The sequence below is a fragment of the Arachis ipaensis genome, chromosome B03 (genome assembly GCF_000816755.2).
Source record: "Arachis ipaensis cultivar K30076 chromosome B03, Araip1.1, whole genome shotgun sequence".
Taxonomy (NCBI): Eukaryota; Viridiplantae; Streptophyta; class Magnoliopsida; order Fabales; family Fabaceae; genus Arachis; species Arachis ipaensis.
In genome coordinates, this window is record NC_029787.2 from 2,855,914 (window position 1) to 2,871,696 (window position 15,783).

A 15,783-nucleotide genomic window follows, 5' to 3' on the forward strand; every position below is an offset into this window, starting at 1 on the left:
AGCTTTTATTATATAAAAATTATATCTAGAAAATCAACACTATATATAGCAGCTAATTTCAGAAGCGAGCAATGCTATAAATTTAGAACAATTGCAATACATCCATTTTCCAATTTCTACAAATTAATTAAAATGGCATCAAAAAGGTCTCTCATCACTCTTTGTTTGTTCTTGTTCTACTTATCATTAACATTTTGTTTGTGTTATGGAACAAGAACATTGTCCCCATTATCATCATCCACAAATGATGTTCTTCTTAGGATGCCCCCAGCAGAAAGGCTGATAAGAAGCTTCAATCTGTTTCCAAGAAAATCAGTAAACATAAGAAGAGGAAGTAGTGATGATGTGTTTGTCCCTGGAAAATTAGTGGAGAAGAAGTTCTCATTTCTTGCTGATTCTTCTGTTCAAGAATTAGGTCATCATGCCGGCTATTATTCTCTCCCTCGTACCAAAGCCGCAAGGTACCTGTCATCAAATCACTCATCTCAAAAATGGATCGAATTTATATTTTTTTGGTCATACGAAATTTTTTTTATATTATATTATAAAATTATTTATTTTATAAAAAATATTTGTAAGGCGTAAGTAGTTAAATTTATAATAAAAAATATTATTTGTATACTAAAATCAATTCATCGTATATTTGTGTATAAGCACATTTATTATTTAACTCATTTTTTATGTTAAAAATATTATTTATACATCAAAATCAGTTCATCGTATATATAAATACATGTGTTGTTTAATTTATTTTTTAATGTGCATTTTATATTTTACATGTATTTTATACTAATAACTAATTTTGATTACTAATTTTAGTATGCACTTAACGTAGTTAAATTTGTAAGGCTGTGTTTGGAAAGAAAATTGAAACTAAGCAAAGAGACAAAGACTGAGAGAAAGATATTAAATTAAGTCTTTGTATTGTGTTTGGTATAAAATATATTTGATTGAATTATGTCTAGTATTATGTATCATGTTTGATTTAAGATAAATATAAAAGTTGAAGAGTAGATGTAGAATTTGAAAAGTTAAATGAGAATATTTTTAAAAAGAAATATCATTTAAATTTCAATTTCCAGTCTCATAAATTTTAATTTTTGAGATCATTTTTAAAGATATTGAAGGGACTAAAATTTTATATCACAGGACTAAAATTTTAGTTTCAATTTTTAACTATAAAATACAATATCAAATTCTAGTCTCCAATCTCAGTTTCAATATCTAAAAACAAGCACTAGAATCAAGTGTACTAATCTATCACTATCAAATATTGTTTTTATTTCTCTGTGATGTGTGTGTATTGAGAATAATTGCAACTAGATTCTATATTTTGATGCAAAAACGATTGAAGTTGTTAGAAATAGACGCAATTTCCACTATATATATGCACTAACGAAGACTACCACTAATGTGGGAAGAATAATTATATCATATTATCATGGCATGCCCTTTTTATTCTCCTTTACATACAATTAGATTTAATTTGACTGGTTATATATACACTACTTTATGATTTGTAGGATGTTCTATTTTTTCTTTGAATCTCGGAACAATAATAGCAAAGATGCCCCAGTTGTGATATGGTTGACTGGAGGACCAGGATGTGGCAGTGAACTTGCATTGTTCTATGAGAATGGTCCTTTCAAAATTACTAGTAACATGTCTCTTCTATGGAATGACTATGGTTGGGACAAGGTATGTAACAATTTCATAATAAACAAATGGTCAAATTAATTTTTGAAAATCATTCGTTCTTTAAATTAGTCTATACATTTTTTTTTAATTAAATTCATTTTTAAAAATTTTAAATTAGTCAGATTAGTCTTTTCGTTAATTTGCTAATTTTTTTTAAAAGATAAATTTAATTAAAAAAATTATTTGAAAACTAATTTAAAGAATGAATAATCTTTTAAGAACTAATTTAACTTTGTACTTGTTTCATAATCTATGCTTCTACATAATACAAATAAAAAAGTAGGGTTTGTGGTCGAATATCTCAACTAAATATAAAAAAAAAAAAATTTAAATACATGAGATGGTCAATTTTGGTTAAATTAAACCTAAAAAATAATTGTTGCAAGATGAGTAATAAAAATACTATAATAATAATGTATGTGATTAAGCGAAAACTTATCTGCAGTTAATTTTATGTGAAATTGATAATTTAGAATGTTAGATCACAATTTAGTCAAACCTGTCAAATCATATAACAACTCTCAACTATTAATTTCACATAAAAAAATTAACTGCAATGAAGTATTTTGATGGTGTGATTAACTCCTCTAATTGGCATAATAAGGATTAATTTTTGTAGGTTTCAAACCTTATATATGTTGATCAACCAACTGGGACAGGATTCAGCTACAGTTCTGATGAGTCAGACCTTCGGCATGATGAAACGGGTGTTAGCAACGATCTTTACGATTTTTTACAGGCATTTTTCAAAGAGCATCCTCAGTTTGTTAAGAATGATTTTTATATTACCGGAGAATCATATGCTGGACACTATATTCCAGCTCTTGCATCTCGAATTCATCAAGCTAACAAACAAAAACAAGCAATTCTTATAAATCTAAAGGTCTTATTATTATTATTATTATCCCTTAATTATATCATAGTTATGTGTGTTCTCCCTTTATTATATTAATCCTACAAATTTTACAGGGTTTTGCAATTGGCAATGGATTAACCAATCCTGGGATTCAATATGCAGCATATACGGATTTTGCATTATCCAATAAATTAATTACAAAGAGTGATTACAACAACATCAACTCCAAGCTCCAAGGATGTGAACAAGAAATAAAAAACTGCGGTATTATATAATTAGGACCAATCTACACTGTTTTATTTATTATTTTTTGGGTTACATATATAATTATTGACATTAAATATAGTGACTCTCTTGGTTTGTAGCAACTGAAGGTGGAGACCAGTGTGCCGCCGCTAAAGCCACATGCGACCAAATATTCCAAAGTATCCTTAGCGCTGCTGGCAACGTTAATGTAAGAAACAAAACTAGAACATGTATATTTTGGACCCTACACTTTCAGTGAAATTGCAAATTGGTCCCTACACTTTAAAAGTTTGTAATTGGATCCATAAAAAGAATTAAAATTTATAATTTAGTCCCCGCCGGTCAAAAAATGTTGATTTAACAGAATATTCTCAAAATATGTTGAGAATATTTTGTTAAAATAGAGAATATATTGAGAATATTCTATTAAATCAAGTAATTTTTAAACGACAAAAACTAAATTACAAATTTTAATTATCTTTAGGGACCCAATTACAAACTTTTAAAGTATGGGGACTAATTTACAATTTCACTGAAAATGTAAAGACCAACTGTGTAATTTAACCTTACTTATATTATTAACAAATTATTTATGATGCATGATGCGTTTGCTTGTGGTATTATTGCAGTACTATGACATTAGAAAAAAATGTGAAGGAGCTTTGTGCTATGACTTCTCAAACGTGGATACACTCTTAAACGAGAAGTCAGTGAAGAAGGCTTTAGGAGTGGATGATGATTTGGACTATGTTTCATGCAGTGATGAAGTGTATTTTGCTATGGTTAATGACTTCATGGTCAATTTGGAAGTGCCTATTCCACCTCTTCTTGAAGATGGGATTAGGTTTCTTGCCTATGCTGGTGAAGAAGATCTCATTTGCAATTGGCTAGGTAATACACACTACTGCTTCCATTCCTCAAGTGATTTAATAATATAGCCGCTGTCATTTCATCTTAGCATGTCATTAATAGTTTTTTGACAAAATTAAGATCAAGGACTAATATAAATTATGAAAAAAAACTAAATTAAATCAAAATTTTAGATATTAAATTGTGAACGTGAGTATAACTTTAGAATTAATCTAAATATTAATTTTGTATAAAAATTATTATCGAATATTGACAAAAAAAAAGTTGACTTTTCGATTAAAATGTTTTGGGTAAAGTATATTTTTTGTCTTTGAAGTTTTACAAAAGTTTCAAAAATACCTATAAATTTTATTTTGTTTCAATTTTGTCCCAAAAGTTTTCGATTTGCATCAAATATACTCATGACGGCTAATTTTTCAAAAAATTTAAGATCAATTCAACAACAATTTCATAAGAACAACCCTCAATATAAGCAAATCAAGCATAATTTTCATGCATTATTGTTAGGTTGATCTTAAATTTTTTTGAAAATTTATCCGTCGAGGATATATTTGATACAAATCAAAAAATTTTGGGACAAAATTGAAACAAAATAAAACTTAGACGTATTTTTAAAATTTTTGTCAAACTTTAGGACAAAAAGTATACTTTAGCCAAATGTTTTCTATTATAATCTCAAATCGTCGCATTCTAACTAATCAAGCTATGGTGATTTATAACGAGCAGGTAATATAAGATGGATTAGTGCCATGAAATGGTCAGGTCAAAAAGAGTTTAACGCAACTCCTACAGTCCAATATAAAGTCAATGGTGTAGAGGCAGGTTCTCTATCAAGCCATGGACCTCTCACTTTCTTAAAGGTATGTATGTCTTTTTAATAATAATATCTCAATAAATTTTAGATATCTAATTTTCAAGACTTTTAGAGTTGTTAATGTTTTAATTTGTTTATGCTATATTAAACAGATATATAAAGCTGGACACTTGGTTCCTATGGATCAACCAGAAGCCGCACTTGATATGCTCACAAGATGGATGCAAGCCAAATTAAATTAAGTGATGTCCCTCGTCACAAAATCAATTTAAATCAAAATAAATTTATAAAGGATTATCTCTTGTATGTTAGAAATATATAGCAGCGATATTAGACTATTTAGAGGAGATTACTGAAGGTTTATGTATTTATTAAATTTATTTAGTGTTATATATTTTTTATTTTTTGCATTCAGGGAAATAACCGCAAAAAAGAGAAACCCAATAAGAAATTAAGGATTTGAAAATTGAGAATTCATGCAATTAAATTGAATAGCCTTAATGGAACATTCTAATCATAACAAAAAAAATCGTTAAAAATTCTCAATCTTTTATTATTATTTTTTTCTTTTTTCGATAAATAAAAGCTCAAATCCAATGCAAAGAGGGCAAGCAAAGTACATCAGTGTCAATGACCGAGTTGCCAAAAAATATGAGTATTAGTACACCATTTTTTTTTTTTATTGAAATTATTACCTTCCATTATGAAAAAGTTATATAACTATCTCAGTCTAAAGATTAATTTTGTTCAGATTTTCTTCAACAAAAACTAAAATTTATTAACTTACACTAATATAACATAAGAGTATTATGACCACTTATATATATTTGGTGTCTTCGGTACGACGATAAATTTATACGTATCAGTACAATAAAAATATAGACAAATTAAAATACGACATGTGAATTATGTTTTCCATATCAATAATTAATTTTTCTTTTTTTAAATACATATCATATTAATTATTTTACTAAATCACCCTTATACTTTAATAAAAATAATTTTGATTCTGTTTTTCTAAGTGTTAAAACATAAAACATTTTTAAAACAGAATCAAAATCAATTCATTTGATGCTAAATTTTTGGAAAGACTAAAAATTTCATTGGATCATGGTGGCAAGTAAGCTCAGCTAAAATTGGAAGCACACCGGAGAATCAAATGAGAGAGGAAAAGAAAATCACCTGAGAATCGTTGGGGCAGAAGGCGAAACATCAATGCACAAGCGAATGGGAATCGTTGGGGCAGAAGGCGAAGCATTGATGCACAAGCGAAGAAGAGTAGGACCTACAGGAAGCCTTGAATTGATTCAATGACTAAGTCGAGATCAGGGAAGGAAGGACAATGGCAGAGTCCGACGAGGAAGGGAGAGAGTGAGAAACTGAGGATAGACTGTTGCTGTCCGGTAGAGATTAGGGATGGGGTTGTTCTTTATCAGTAAATTGGTATACAAAGAAGAAGAACAATTTTTCAGATATATTTTTCTTTTTGATACGAAGGGGTAGGAGAGATTAGATTAGGGTTTATGATCAACAAAGCAATATTTTAATGTATATGAATAATGAAATGTATTTTGGTTTTGATTTTTAAATTGATTCATATTTAAAATTATAAAACTAAAGTTAATTGAATTTTGATTAAATTAAAGAATTAGGGTTGTTTTCGTCCAATACAAAAAAAAGGATATTTAAGTTTTTTATAAAAATTAAACAAAATTTATTTTTTATTTTTATTAAAGTATAAGGGTGATTTAATAAAATAATTGATATGATATGTATTTAGAAAAAGAAAAATTAATTATTGACGTGGAAAACCTAATCTACATGTTGTGTTTTAATTTGTCCATATTTTTATTATACTAATATGTATAAATTTATTGTCGTATCGAAGTAAACACTATATATTTTGGTTGAACAGTTATAGTTGAAATTATAGTTATTCCAGTCAATTTAGTTGATATATATTTTGGTTGAACAGTTGTAGTTGAAATTATAGTTATTCCAGTCAATTTAGTTGAGTAACAAACAATAAATTCATTCGTTTATTTAAATAAGTATTTTCTGTTCAAGTATCCTTAACTGGAATTTAGATTTGTGATCCAATAATTCTTTACCTGTCGAGTTGGATATTTAAAAAACTAAAAAATAGTTACGGTATTGTTTTTTCTCCCTTCTATTTTGGGCCGCAGGCCCGTTTTGAATCAAACACTATCATTATTTCGAACCACTCTTTCATTCTCACTCTCATTTCTTCAATGTTGTTGCTTCCCCCTTCTAACAGTGTTCCTTTTTACCATGTTTTTCATAAATTTCTGCTTTTTTTTAATTATTGTTATTATTTTTCAGCGGTTAAGAGCAATATATGAACTCAGGTTGGAGATAGAGCCTCTGGATTTGTCTTTCGCATCTGGGATTTTTTCATTTAGCAGACTCTGATCTTATGGCACTTGACAGGTATCTTTCTTAAACTCAAGTCTTAACCTTATATAATCTAAAGGGTTGTGTTGCCCATTTTATTGATAGGACCTGTCAATTCTTCTGTTCTATATGATGTTTCTGTGATTTCACTTTGGTTGAACACTACCTGTTTGTTTTATTGTCTGGATAAAGATTTGAAGTTATTTATGTTATTTGGTTGTTTTTCTTTGATTAGCATGTCATATTGAGCTTTGACTTCCTCTTCTTATGATGGATGATAGCACAAATTGCTATTAAGTAGTGGTATTTGTTGAAATTTGTATTCTTTTGAATCATTCTGTGCCTGCCAGCCAGCAGTGTTCTTTTCTGATTTTTTCCCCCTCCTAAGGAAAATCATATGGTGATGCCTGTCAATACATATGTTGTAATATCACTTTAGTTTTACTGTTTTATGTCATTATTGGTTATGTGCTTTGGAATAGATGTGTGTCATACCGCTTGTGTTTGTTCGAACAGGTTAAATTCTCCAACCACATTTGAAATGCCACTGGAGGTTTTGGGCCATGAATTGCAGTTTACTCAGGTATATTTATCTTTTTCAAGTATACCTTCTATAACTATCCCATTTTGTTGAGTGGAAGGTACTTTGAAGAAGGTGTTCTTTATGGAACTGGTGAACAGAACCTGCATTATATATATATTAAATAGTCTTAATGCAGGTAGATTAATAACAGTTAACACCTTTGTTCGTTTAGTACATTGAAGTTACATTTTCCTTTAAGCCGAGCGAGGTTTGCCTTAGTTGATATGATTTATGTCAGGCAAGCTGAAATTTTGTACAAGTGAAAACCTTCTTGAGTAGTATGATTGGTGTAGAAGAGGCTCATATTGTTGCCCTAGTGACTCTATGATTCTGCTCGATAAGTAGGTACTGTCGAGATCCTTGGAAACGATTAGATATATACAATGCTATAGAGAAGAGTCCCCTTGGAAAATTTGCAAGTCATGATTGATAATTTTTCATGAGCTTAGAATTTTTATATTTTTTACTTCGGGATGTTCTCTTGTTTCTTCTTTAGCTTCTAGGATTTGAATTCATTATTCGATTATTTACCCCCCGAAGTTTCCCTTTTTCTTTTTCCTCTTTATCTATAAGATATTTGACAATGCCAATTTTGTTTTGTCAGGATCCCAATTCAAAGCACCTAGGAACAACAGTGTGGGATTCATCACTTGTTTTTGCCAAATTTCTTGTAAGTTGTTGATATTGCATTTTAATGAACTGTCCTGTCATAAATATAATTTAGTTTTAGAATCTAAACATGGTTTTAATGAACTTATTTAGATATTGCATCTAATTTCCCTCACCTTCTAATATCTTAAGGTGTATCTTTATTTTATTTTTTTCAGGAACGGAATTGCAGAAAGGGAAGGTTTTCTCCAGCTAAACTTAAAGGAAAACGTGTAATTGAACTTGGAGCTGGCTGTGGTGTTTCTGGTTTTGGTAATGTTACAAATGATTTTTAATGTTTGGTTAGCCTATTAATTAACTCGTCCTATATGGACTTCCTTATTGAAATCAATCCAGCTTTTCTTACTTACAATGGATCCTTTTGCAGGCATGGCTTTGCTGGGGTGTGATGTTATAGTGACAGACCAAAAAGAGGTTTTGCCATTATTGCAGAGAAACGTCGAACGTAATATTTCAAGAGTCATGCAGAAGAACCCTGGTGTGATTTGAAACGCTTCGGCTGTTTTGATTCCCTGATATCTACGATTTGAATACATGTTTGCATCATGTTGTTGCTCTTACATTTGGTGATTCTATTCTATAGATTTGAATGGTGATAATTCCTTACAAGCAAATATATTTTTTCTAGAGTCATTTGGTTCTATCAAGGTTGCCGAACTTCAGTGGGGAGATGAGAGCCACATTAAGGCTGTTGATCCTCCATTTGACTATATTATCGGCACCGACGTAGTAAGTTGGTACACAAATTCTACAAACTACATGCTGTAAATACTACTTCTTCATTAAGAAATTATTAATTATCATTTGAATGTTATTCTGCATCAGCTAAATACTATGCTAACTTTTTGCTTCTTAAATTCTATTGAAGGTCTATGTAGAGCATCTGTTGGAACCTCTGTTGCAGACAATACTTGCTTTATCTGGACCTAGGACTACAATCTTGGTATGTCATTCAACTTTTCTAAAATTTGTCATTCTAATTCACCAATTTCCCCCTTTAATTTTGACGTTCTCCATGAAGTTGGGCCATGAGATCCGTTCCACCTGTGTCCATGAAAAGATGCTTGAGATGTGGAAACAAAACTTTGATGTGAAGAATGTTCCAAAATCTAAAGTATGCTACTATATATATCTCTTTGATTATTGAAGGCGAGTTTGGTTAACTATATGAAGTTGTACTCAAGTCTTCAATTTATGCAGATGGATGAAACATATCAACATCCAAGTATTCAGCTCTTCATTATGGGATTCAAGAATTCAGCTGAGTCCACCGGGAACTCAGGTCAGGCAGCTGCCGAAAAAGTTGACGATCAAACTGGCGTGGAAGGTAAAAGTGGTGAGGAAAATTTGGCAATGGAACCATCATCTAGTGTTGAAAAAATTGTTGAGGATCATGAGAAAGCAGCAACCGGAACTAAAAAGCTTAGTGAGTGGGAAGCAAGAAGGTATGGATCAATGGCTGCAAGGATTCTGAAAGATGTAAAGATATCCTGATTTTGAGAGCTCATAGAAACGAGTTTAATTTTAATACATTGCCAATGTAAAACGTGTTGATGTTGTAAGTTTATACGAATTAAATCTTTTTTTTTTATTGGTCTCCCACGGTGTTCCTCAACCTGACAGGCCAAGAACTAATTCGCCGCGGTACTGATCTCCATTTAAAGGTTTGCTGCTGACCAATGAGTTGCTGCATGCACAAGACGGGATTTGAACCCCCTGACACTTGCTTAAACGGACTAGTGAGCTAACCATTAAAACAACCCAACTTAGTTTAGTTTACGAATTAAATCTTTAATGAAATGCCATAGTGGTCATTTCATTTGCCTAGGCTTCAAATGGTGTTAACCTTAACCCACTTTTGGGCTTTATTGGGCCTATAGTGGACTTCTCCCAACAAAGCCTAAAGCCCATATCTTTGGAACTGTGCTGCTTTGACTTAAAAAAAAAAACTCTCAATCAGACCTCATCATTCATGACATAAATCATCTCATTTTCAACAAATTGTGGAAAAGAATAAAAGTCAAACTGATGATTTGACATTTTAAGGCACAGAAATAGAGTACGCCATTGATAATTTATTTTGATTATTATGGAATTAAATATGACAACTAAATTAATTAAGTTAGGTATCTCATTTAGTAGTACAAAAATGAATAAAAGATAGCATTATTATACTTTTTTCCCCAATGGAATATTGTCACTTCACAAAATTAACGTGAGAGAGTAGACTACATATAAAAATAGATATACAAATGGTAGCTTAAGAATCAAGGAAAAAGACCATGAAAATAATTGCAGTGTCAACACCATTGCTTTGACTCCTATGTGTGTGTTTGTTAGCTGAGGGTTCGTTAAATTTTGTACCACTCACCAAACGAGTTGATAGAGTTTCAAATTCAAAGTTTGCAAACCAATCTCTCACCAAACTCATCAAACAAATGGAAATTTCTAATTTCTTCTATTCCAGTTAGTAGTAACTATATTATTTTAGTCTCTCATACTAAATAACAAGTAGGTGATTATTAGGTCAATAATAATGATATAGTAATTAATGCATGAAGTTGAAAATGAATTAATAAGCTTAGTAGTTTTCAATTTGTTATTTGCTTGAAGTGACTGATTGATTTTCATTTTCCCCTACCTATGCCTCTGGCTGCTATGTGTATAGCCACTTAGAGAACTTTGCATTCACGTGTGAGTTTGTCACCATGGACCCTCTGCCACTCTTTCTCATGGAACCTTATTATTCTTATGGATACGATAATATTAATATTAATAATAGTAAAAATAACTTCATATTTTAAAAGAAAAATACAAAATTACTAACCAAAAAAAATTTGAATTCTAACTCTTAAAAGTATATCAATTAGAAAAACATATGTTAACATGACCGGTTAGAGTGAGATATACTTTTTTTTCTTAATTCAAGAGTTAAATTATAATTTATCTTTATGAAATATTATAAACTCTGCTAGAAAACCAACTAGAAGCGCAACTAACTAGAGTTTCGAATTTCAAAATTAGAAATAAAAAGGAGTTCATTGAGTTGGCTTATATTGTAGTTAATCCTCTATGTTTTTTCATATGTTTGAATAAGATTGTCTTTAATAAAACAATACATATGATTTACTAAAACAATAATAAAAATAAATGGATTATTCTAAGAATAAATTAGATTTTTTTTATATATCTCTATTTCTTCTTCCTTGATAACATATTTTAGAGTGTCCTAAATAATGTCAAAGTTTGAAATTAAAGGCTGAACAATGAAAGAAACAATTTTAAATTAAACATGTATTTAAAAAAAAAAACCCTAAAATAAGAAACATTATGCACATTTTTGTTGTCATTGGATTAACAGGGATATGTCTCTGTCTGGCGAATCTCAGTTTAGTTAGGACCTCTTTGACTTTTTCTCTCTTTTCCTTTCCTCTTCAACCTATTTCACTTTCGCAATTCACTCATCTTCTCTAATTTCTTTCCCAATTTACCCCTCAACTCTTTGTGAATATTACATAATAGGAACCCTTAGCTCTAGGTTCTAGATAACACAACCTTCAAGTTTTTCACCTTGCAATAATTCAAGTTTGGCTAATTAATTAATTAGTATACTGTTCTGTGGGAATTATTCATTTCATTATGATCAATTTGACCATAATCTGATCTCAGTATATCGTGAAGAACTTGTCATCATAAAACTACGGCTATACCACTAATGGTATATATAATTTATAAAGCTGTATAAGAAAAGGAGATCGACACTACAATTAATTATTATGATGAACACAATAAGATTGATTCATGCTATTATTAATTCGTTTTTAAGCAGTATAATATTATTTAATAAACCAATTTAGATTGGTCAAATTTTTATATAAAGTAATTTGTTATCCAATAGCCAATTTTTAAAATGAATCTCAAATTAATTTTAAATTTGATCTCTCAATTTGAAAGTATAGTAAGAAAAAAATAATTAGATATTGTTATGAGTAGACAAATTATTAAAAAGTATCCAATTTAGATTAAAAAAAGTAAAATGAAATTATGTAATTTCTTCTATTTTAAAATTAAATTTTATTGGATGGTCCTCAATGTTTTTGGCTAATAAATGTAATTAATACTTGCATATTTTCTTAAAAAATAAGTGAAGAGCATAATTCTCTCCTATAAATGATTTACAAATCGAATATAAGATGAGTTTTATATTATCCCTTTCTTGTGATGAAACCTTTTAATACTGAAAATGTTTTTTTATGATAGAGGTAAATATTAAATCGGTATTTAAAAGATTCTGACGCTGACAAAATGGTACCTAACTTTTGTTATTGATAAAATGGTCCCTAAAAAATTTTAAAATTTGACAAATGTGTCCCCGAGCTCGTCGAAACAAATCTCCGGCAAGCACAATACTGACATAGCCACTACGTTTTGATGACATGGCAAAAATCCTCCCCAATCCTAATCCTTCCCCCTCTACAACACACTCCCCCCTTCTCTTTCCTGAAAGCACTCTCCCCCTCCCTAACCCTAATCCCCCCTCCCCGATCCAAAATCCTCCTTCTGAATCCTAATCCCCTTCCCTTGTCCCTTTGAACCATAATCCCTTTTTCCAATGCACTGTCTTACACTCTCAATTCACTCTCCCCAAAAAAAAGAGCTCAACCTTCTCAATCTTACAGAGCCAGTGTCGCCAACACCGCACAGTCGCCGTCTCGTCGTCGGATCTTCTGCGTCTACCAGCGTTGTCTGTCTCCTTTGACACGGCGCGGTCGCCTTCAACCTTTACTGTTGTGCTTCGCGGTGGCTCGTTTCCCTCCTTGTGGTCGAACATAAAAACAGACACACATAGCAGTAGCGCCTCACTCATCAGCCTCGTTTCGTCACCTCTGCTCGCTGTTTATTGCTAGTTGCCGCTTGTATCTGTGTTTCATCTTGGCTCCGTCGTGCCGTGCTTCCTCTGATCTGTCTCTAGTATTCTTCTTCTGGCCTTGTCTAAATCTACTTCTTGCTTCGGTAGTGTATGTATTAAGCTTTATTTTATTTTATTTTGATTATTGTATATGAATTTGTTTCTTGTCTCTTGTTTATGGCCTTGTCTAAATCTGCCTCCTCTACTTTTTGAATTGTAAATTAATATAAAAATTTAGGATGATTCATGATTGAAAAAGTGAGAGAGTGTGATGGAAAAGGGAGATCTTTTGCTGAATTAGAGTTTAAGAAGATTTTTAGGTTTAGGGCAACTCAGGAATGAGAGGGTTGGAGAAGAGGGGTTAGGGTTCAGAGGGGGAAGGAAGTTGGGATTAGGGTTGGGGGATTTTGGATTTTTCAAGATGGCCTGAGTAATTAATTAAAAATTCTACCTTAGATTTTTCAGTGACCACCTCATCATCTTTTTCATCGGAAATGTGTTTTGGTGAGTTCGAGGACACGCTTGTCAAAATTTAAAATCTTTTAGGGACTATTTTGTCAATAACAAAAGTCAAGTACCATTTTATCAACGCCAGAATCTTTCGAGTACTGATTTAGTATTTACCTCTTTATGATAATATAAATGTAAAATTTATTTGCCAATGAACTATAACTTAAATAGTATAGTCTCCTCATACTCACCTGGAGGTCGCGAGTTTGAATTTTATTCTTAACTATAGAAAAAAAATATAAAATTTATTTGTTTTAAAATTTTTACCTACAACTATCTAATTTAAAATAATTTAATCTACACAAAAAATAATACCATATTATTAGTGCATGATAAAAAGTTAATGGTTATTATTATAATACATGCGTGTATATCATGGTTTCCATGGTGGCTATTGAAAAAGAAGTGTCTTGAAAGAAAAGATATATATAAGTTATAAATAACGACCTTCAATTCCAGGATTCATTTTTCATTCCCCCTTGTTTCAGACATGAACGCAACTTCATTATGTGTCGTCGGCAATGCAAATTTGACCTTGAAAACCTTCAATGTTGTTCATGCACTATTTAAGAGGCTTCCAGACACCAATACTTCAACATCAACGCTTGCCCACCTACATAATACTTATACCACTCGAAAATTATTAAAGATATAATCATTTATATTATTATTATTTTTATCAACTTAAATTTTTAAAATGAGTAATTTTATAATATTATATTATAAGGAGACTCGAACCCGATTAATTATCCGATTTATACCGTTGATATTAATTAATTAATTCAGTAATTTTCCTTATTAACTTGACATTCTTTTGTAAAAAATGCCTATCATTATGAGTGATTTTCTACTCATTATTAGAACAATTAAAAATAATAATGTGGATGCATGAATGGTCGAGTAAATTTGTTTATATATTTTCAAGTAATGTTAGATTAATGTAATAATATCTTCATATTGTTTGTTTAGTCAGCTTTTTGTCACTATTATGTTATCATGCATTATTCAAAGTAGACTGAAAAAACCTAGGTGGATGTGCATGCTATCATATCAATGAAGTTAAAAATAGAATTTAATTTTGATTTATTAATATTATATAAAAAATTATATAATCATTTATTAATGAAATTTGTATATTTAAACAAATTTTAAATAATAAATTTGTAAATTAATTACTTTATCTGATATAATAATAAACGATTAAATAATTGCATATAATAAATGATTAGATGACTTCATAATTTTTTTTTTTACTTTATGAATAAATATGTCAAAATTAAATTTCTAAAGCTTTATTGGCCCATATCCTGTCACCAGATTTTGAAATGGTTGTCACTACTTTATAGAGCATTACTGAAGTCCTATCTTGGAATAATATTTTTGATCCACAAGCAATAGATTTAGTCCGATCCAGTTCATATATAGCCCCTAAACTTCCATGGACATACCTCTATATCTGCCTATATATTTTTTTTTCATGAATTAATTATCATATTATTATTATATGTATTTATTATATATATACTTTCCTTTCTACTTCCTAAAGAGAATTAAAATTTGTAATTTAGTCCTTGCCAGTCAAAAAGTGTTGATTTAACAGAGTATTATCAGAATATACTGAGAATATTCTGTTAAAATAGAAAATATGCTGAGAATATTCTGTTAAATCAAATACTTTTTGAACGACGGAGACTAAATTGTAAATTTTAATTCTGTTTAAGGATCCAATTATAAACTTTTAAAGTGTAGGGACCAATTTGCAATTTCACTAAAAGTGTAGAGACTAACTGTATAATTTAACTAATATTATATATATTATTAAATAAATTGTGAATTATTTAATTATCAAATTCAGGATTAATTAAAAAAAAAGGGAATAAATGATATTGGGTGGATGCAAGCAAAGCAACATGGATTGACTTTGTGTATAGGTTGATTATAATCTAGGTGATGAAGAAGATTATAATTAATTAATTTTGTAATAAAGTGGAAAGTTTCATGTGATATTGGAGATAAATAATGATTGCGTTATAATTGTTATTGTGGTCAACGATTATTATTAGTATTAGTATTACTGTAAACAAGCACTATGCACAGTGATGAATAATACCCATAAAGTTAGAACAAAATGCAGGCATTATATGAACCTAAACTAATAATCACAAAAAGAAGATAGATCCAACACATTAGTAAAAAAATATATATTTTATTAT

General features: G+C 30.0%; 2 protein-coding genes across 9 annotated transcripts; both read left to right on the forward strand.

Moving 5' to 3' along the window:
• LOC107632378 (serine carboxypeptidase-like) lies at nt 107-4,726 on the forward strand. The gene is made up of 8 exons (XM_016336064.2): nt 107-461; nt 1,524-1,698; nt 2,318-2,581; nt 2,668-2,818; nt 2,920-3,008; nt 3,430-3,691; nt 4,397-4,530; nt 4,637-4,726. The coding sequence occupies exons 1-8, from the start codon at nt 133-135 to the stop codon at nt 4,724-4,726; spliced, it is 1,494 nt and encodes a 497-aa protein (XP_016191550.1). The 5' UTR covers nt 107-132.
• On the forward strand, nt 6,667-9,970 carry LOC107629264 (protein N-lysine methyltransferase METTL21A). Of its 8 annotated transcripts, none has more exons than XR_002358663.1 (11): nt 6,667-6,738; nt 6,828-6,935; nt 7,416-7,482; nt 8,087-8,152; nt 8,310-8,403; nt 8,519-8,629; nt 8,735-8,880; nt 9,020-9,094; nt 9,173-9,265; nt 9,352-9,715; nt 9,927-9,970. XR_002358663.1 is itself a non-coding variant. In XM_021117764.1 (10 exons), the coding sequence occupies exons 2-10, from the start codon at nt 6,922-6,924 to the stop codon at nt 9,643-9,645; spliced, it is 960 nt and encodes a 319-aa protein (XP_020973423.1). In that variant the 5' UTR covers nt 6,667-6,738; nt 6,828-6,921; the 3' UTR covers nt 9,646-9,748. The 8 variants fall into 8 exon arrangements, 1 of the variants encoding a protein (XP_020973423.1); XR_001617938.2 differs by having other exon boundaries at nt 8,780-8,880; XR_002358668.1 differs by lacking the exon at nt 9,173-9,265.

What these genes read in the sequence shown, in the direction of transcription:
- LOC107632378 (XM_016336064.2), top strand. Translation starts at nt 133, where the DNA reads ATGGCATCAAAAAGGTCTCTCATCACTCTTTGTTTGTTCTTGTTCTAC. An exon ending in ACAAGAAATAAAAAACTGCG is followed by an intron (nt 2,819 to 2,919) that starts GTATTATATAAT and finishes CTTGGTTTGTAG; the next exon opens with CAACTGAAGGTGGAGACCAG. An exon ending in GACCTCTCACTTTCTTAAAG is followed by an intron (nt 4,531 to 4,636) that starts GTATGTATGTCT and finishes TATATTAAACAG; the next exon opens with ATATATAAAGCTGGACACTT.
- LOC107629264 (XM_021117764.1), top strand. An exon ending in TTGTTTTTGCCAAATTTCTT is followed by an intron (nt 8,153 to 8,309) that starts GTAAGTTGTTGA and finishes TATTTTTTTCAG; the next exon opens with GAACGGAATTGCAGAAAGGG. An exon ending in AGAATGTTCCAAAATCTAAA is followed by an intron (nt 9,266 to 9,351) that starts GTATGCTACTAT and finishes CAATTTATGCAG; the next exon opens with ATGGATGAAACATATCAACA.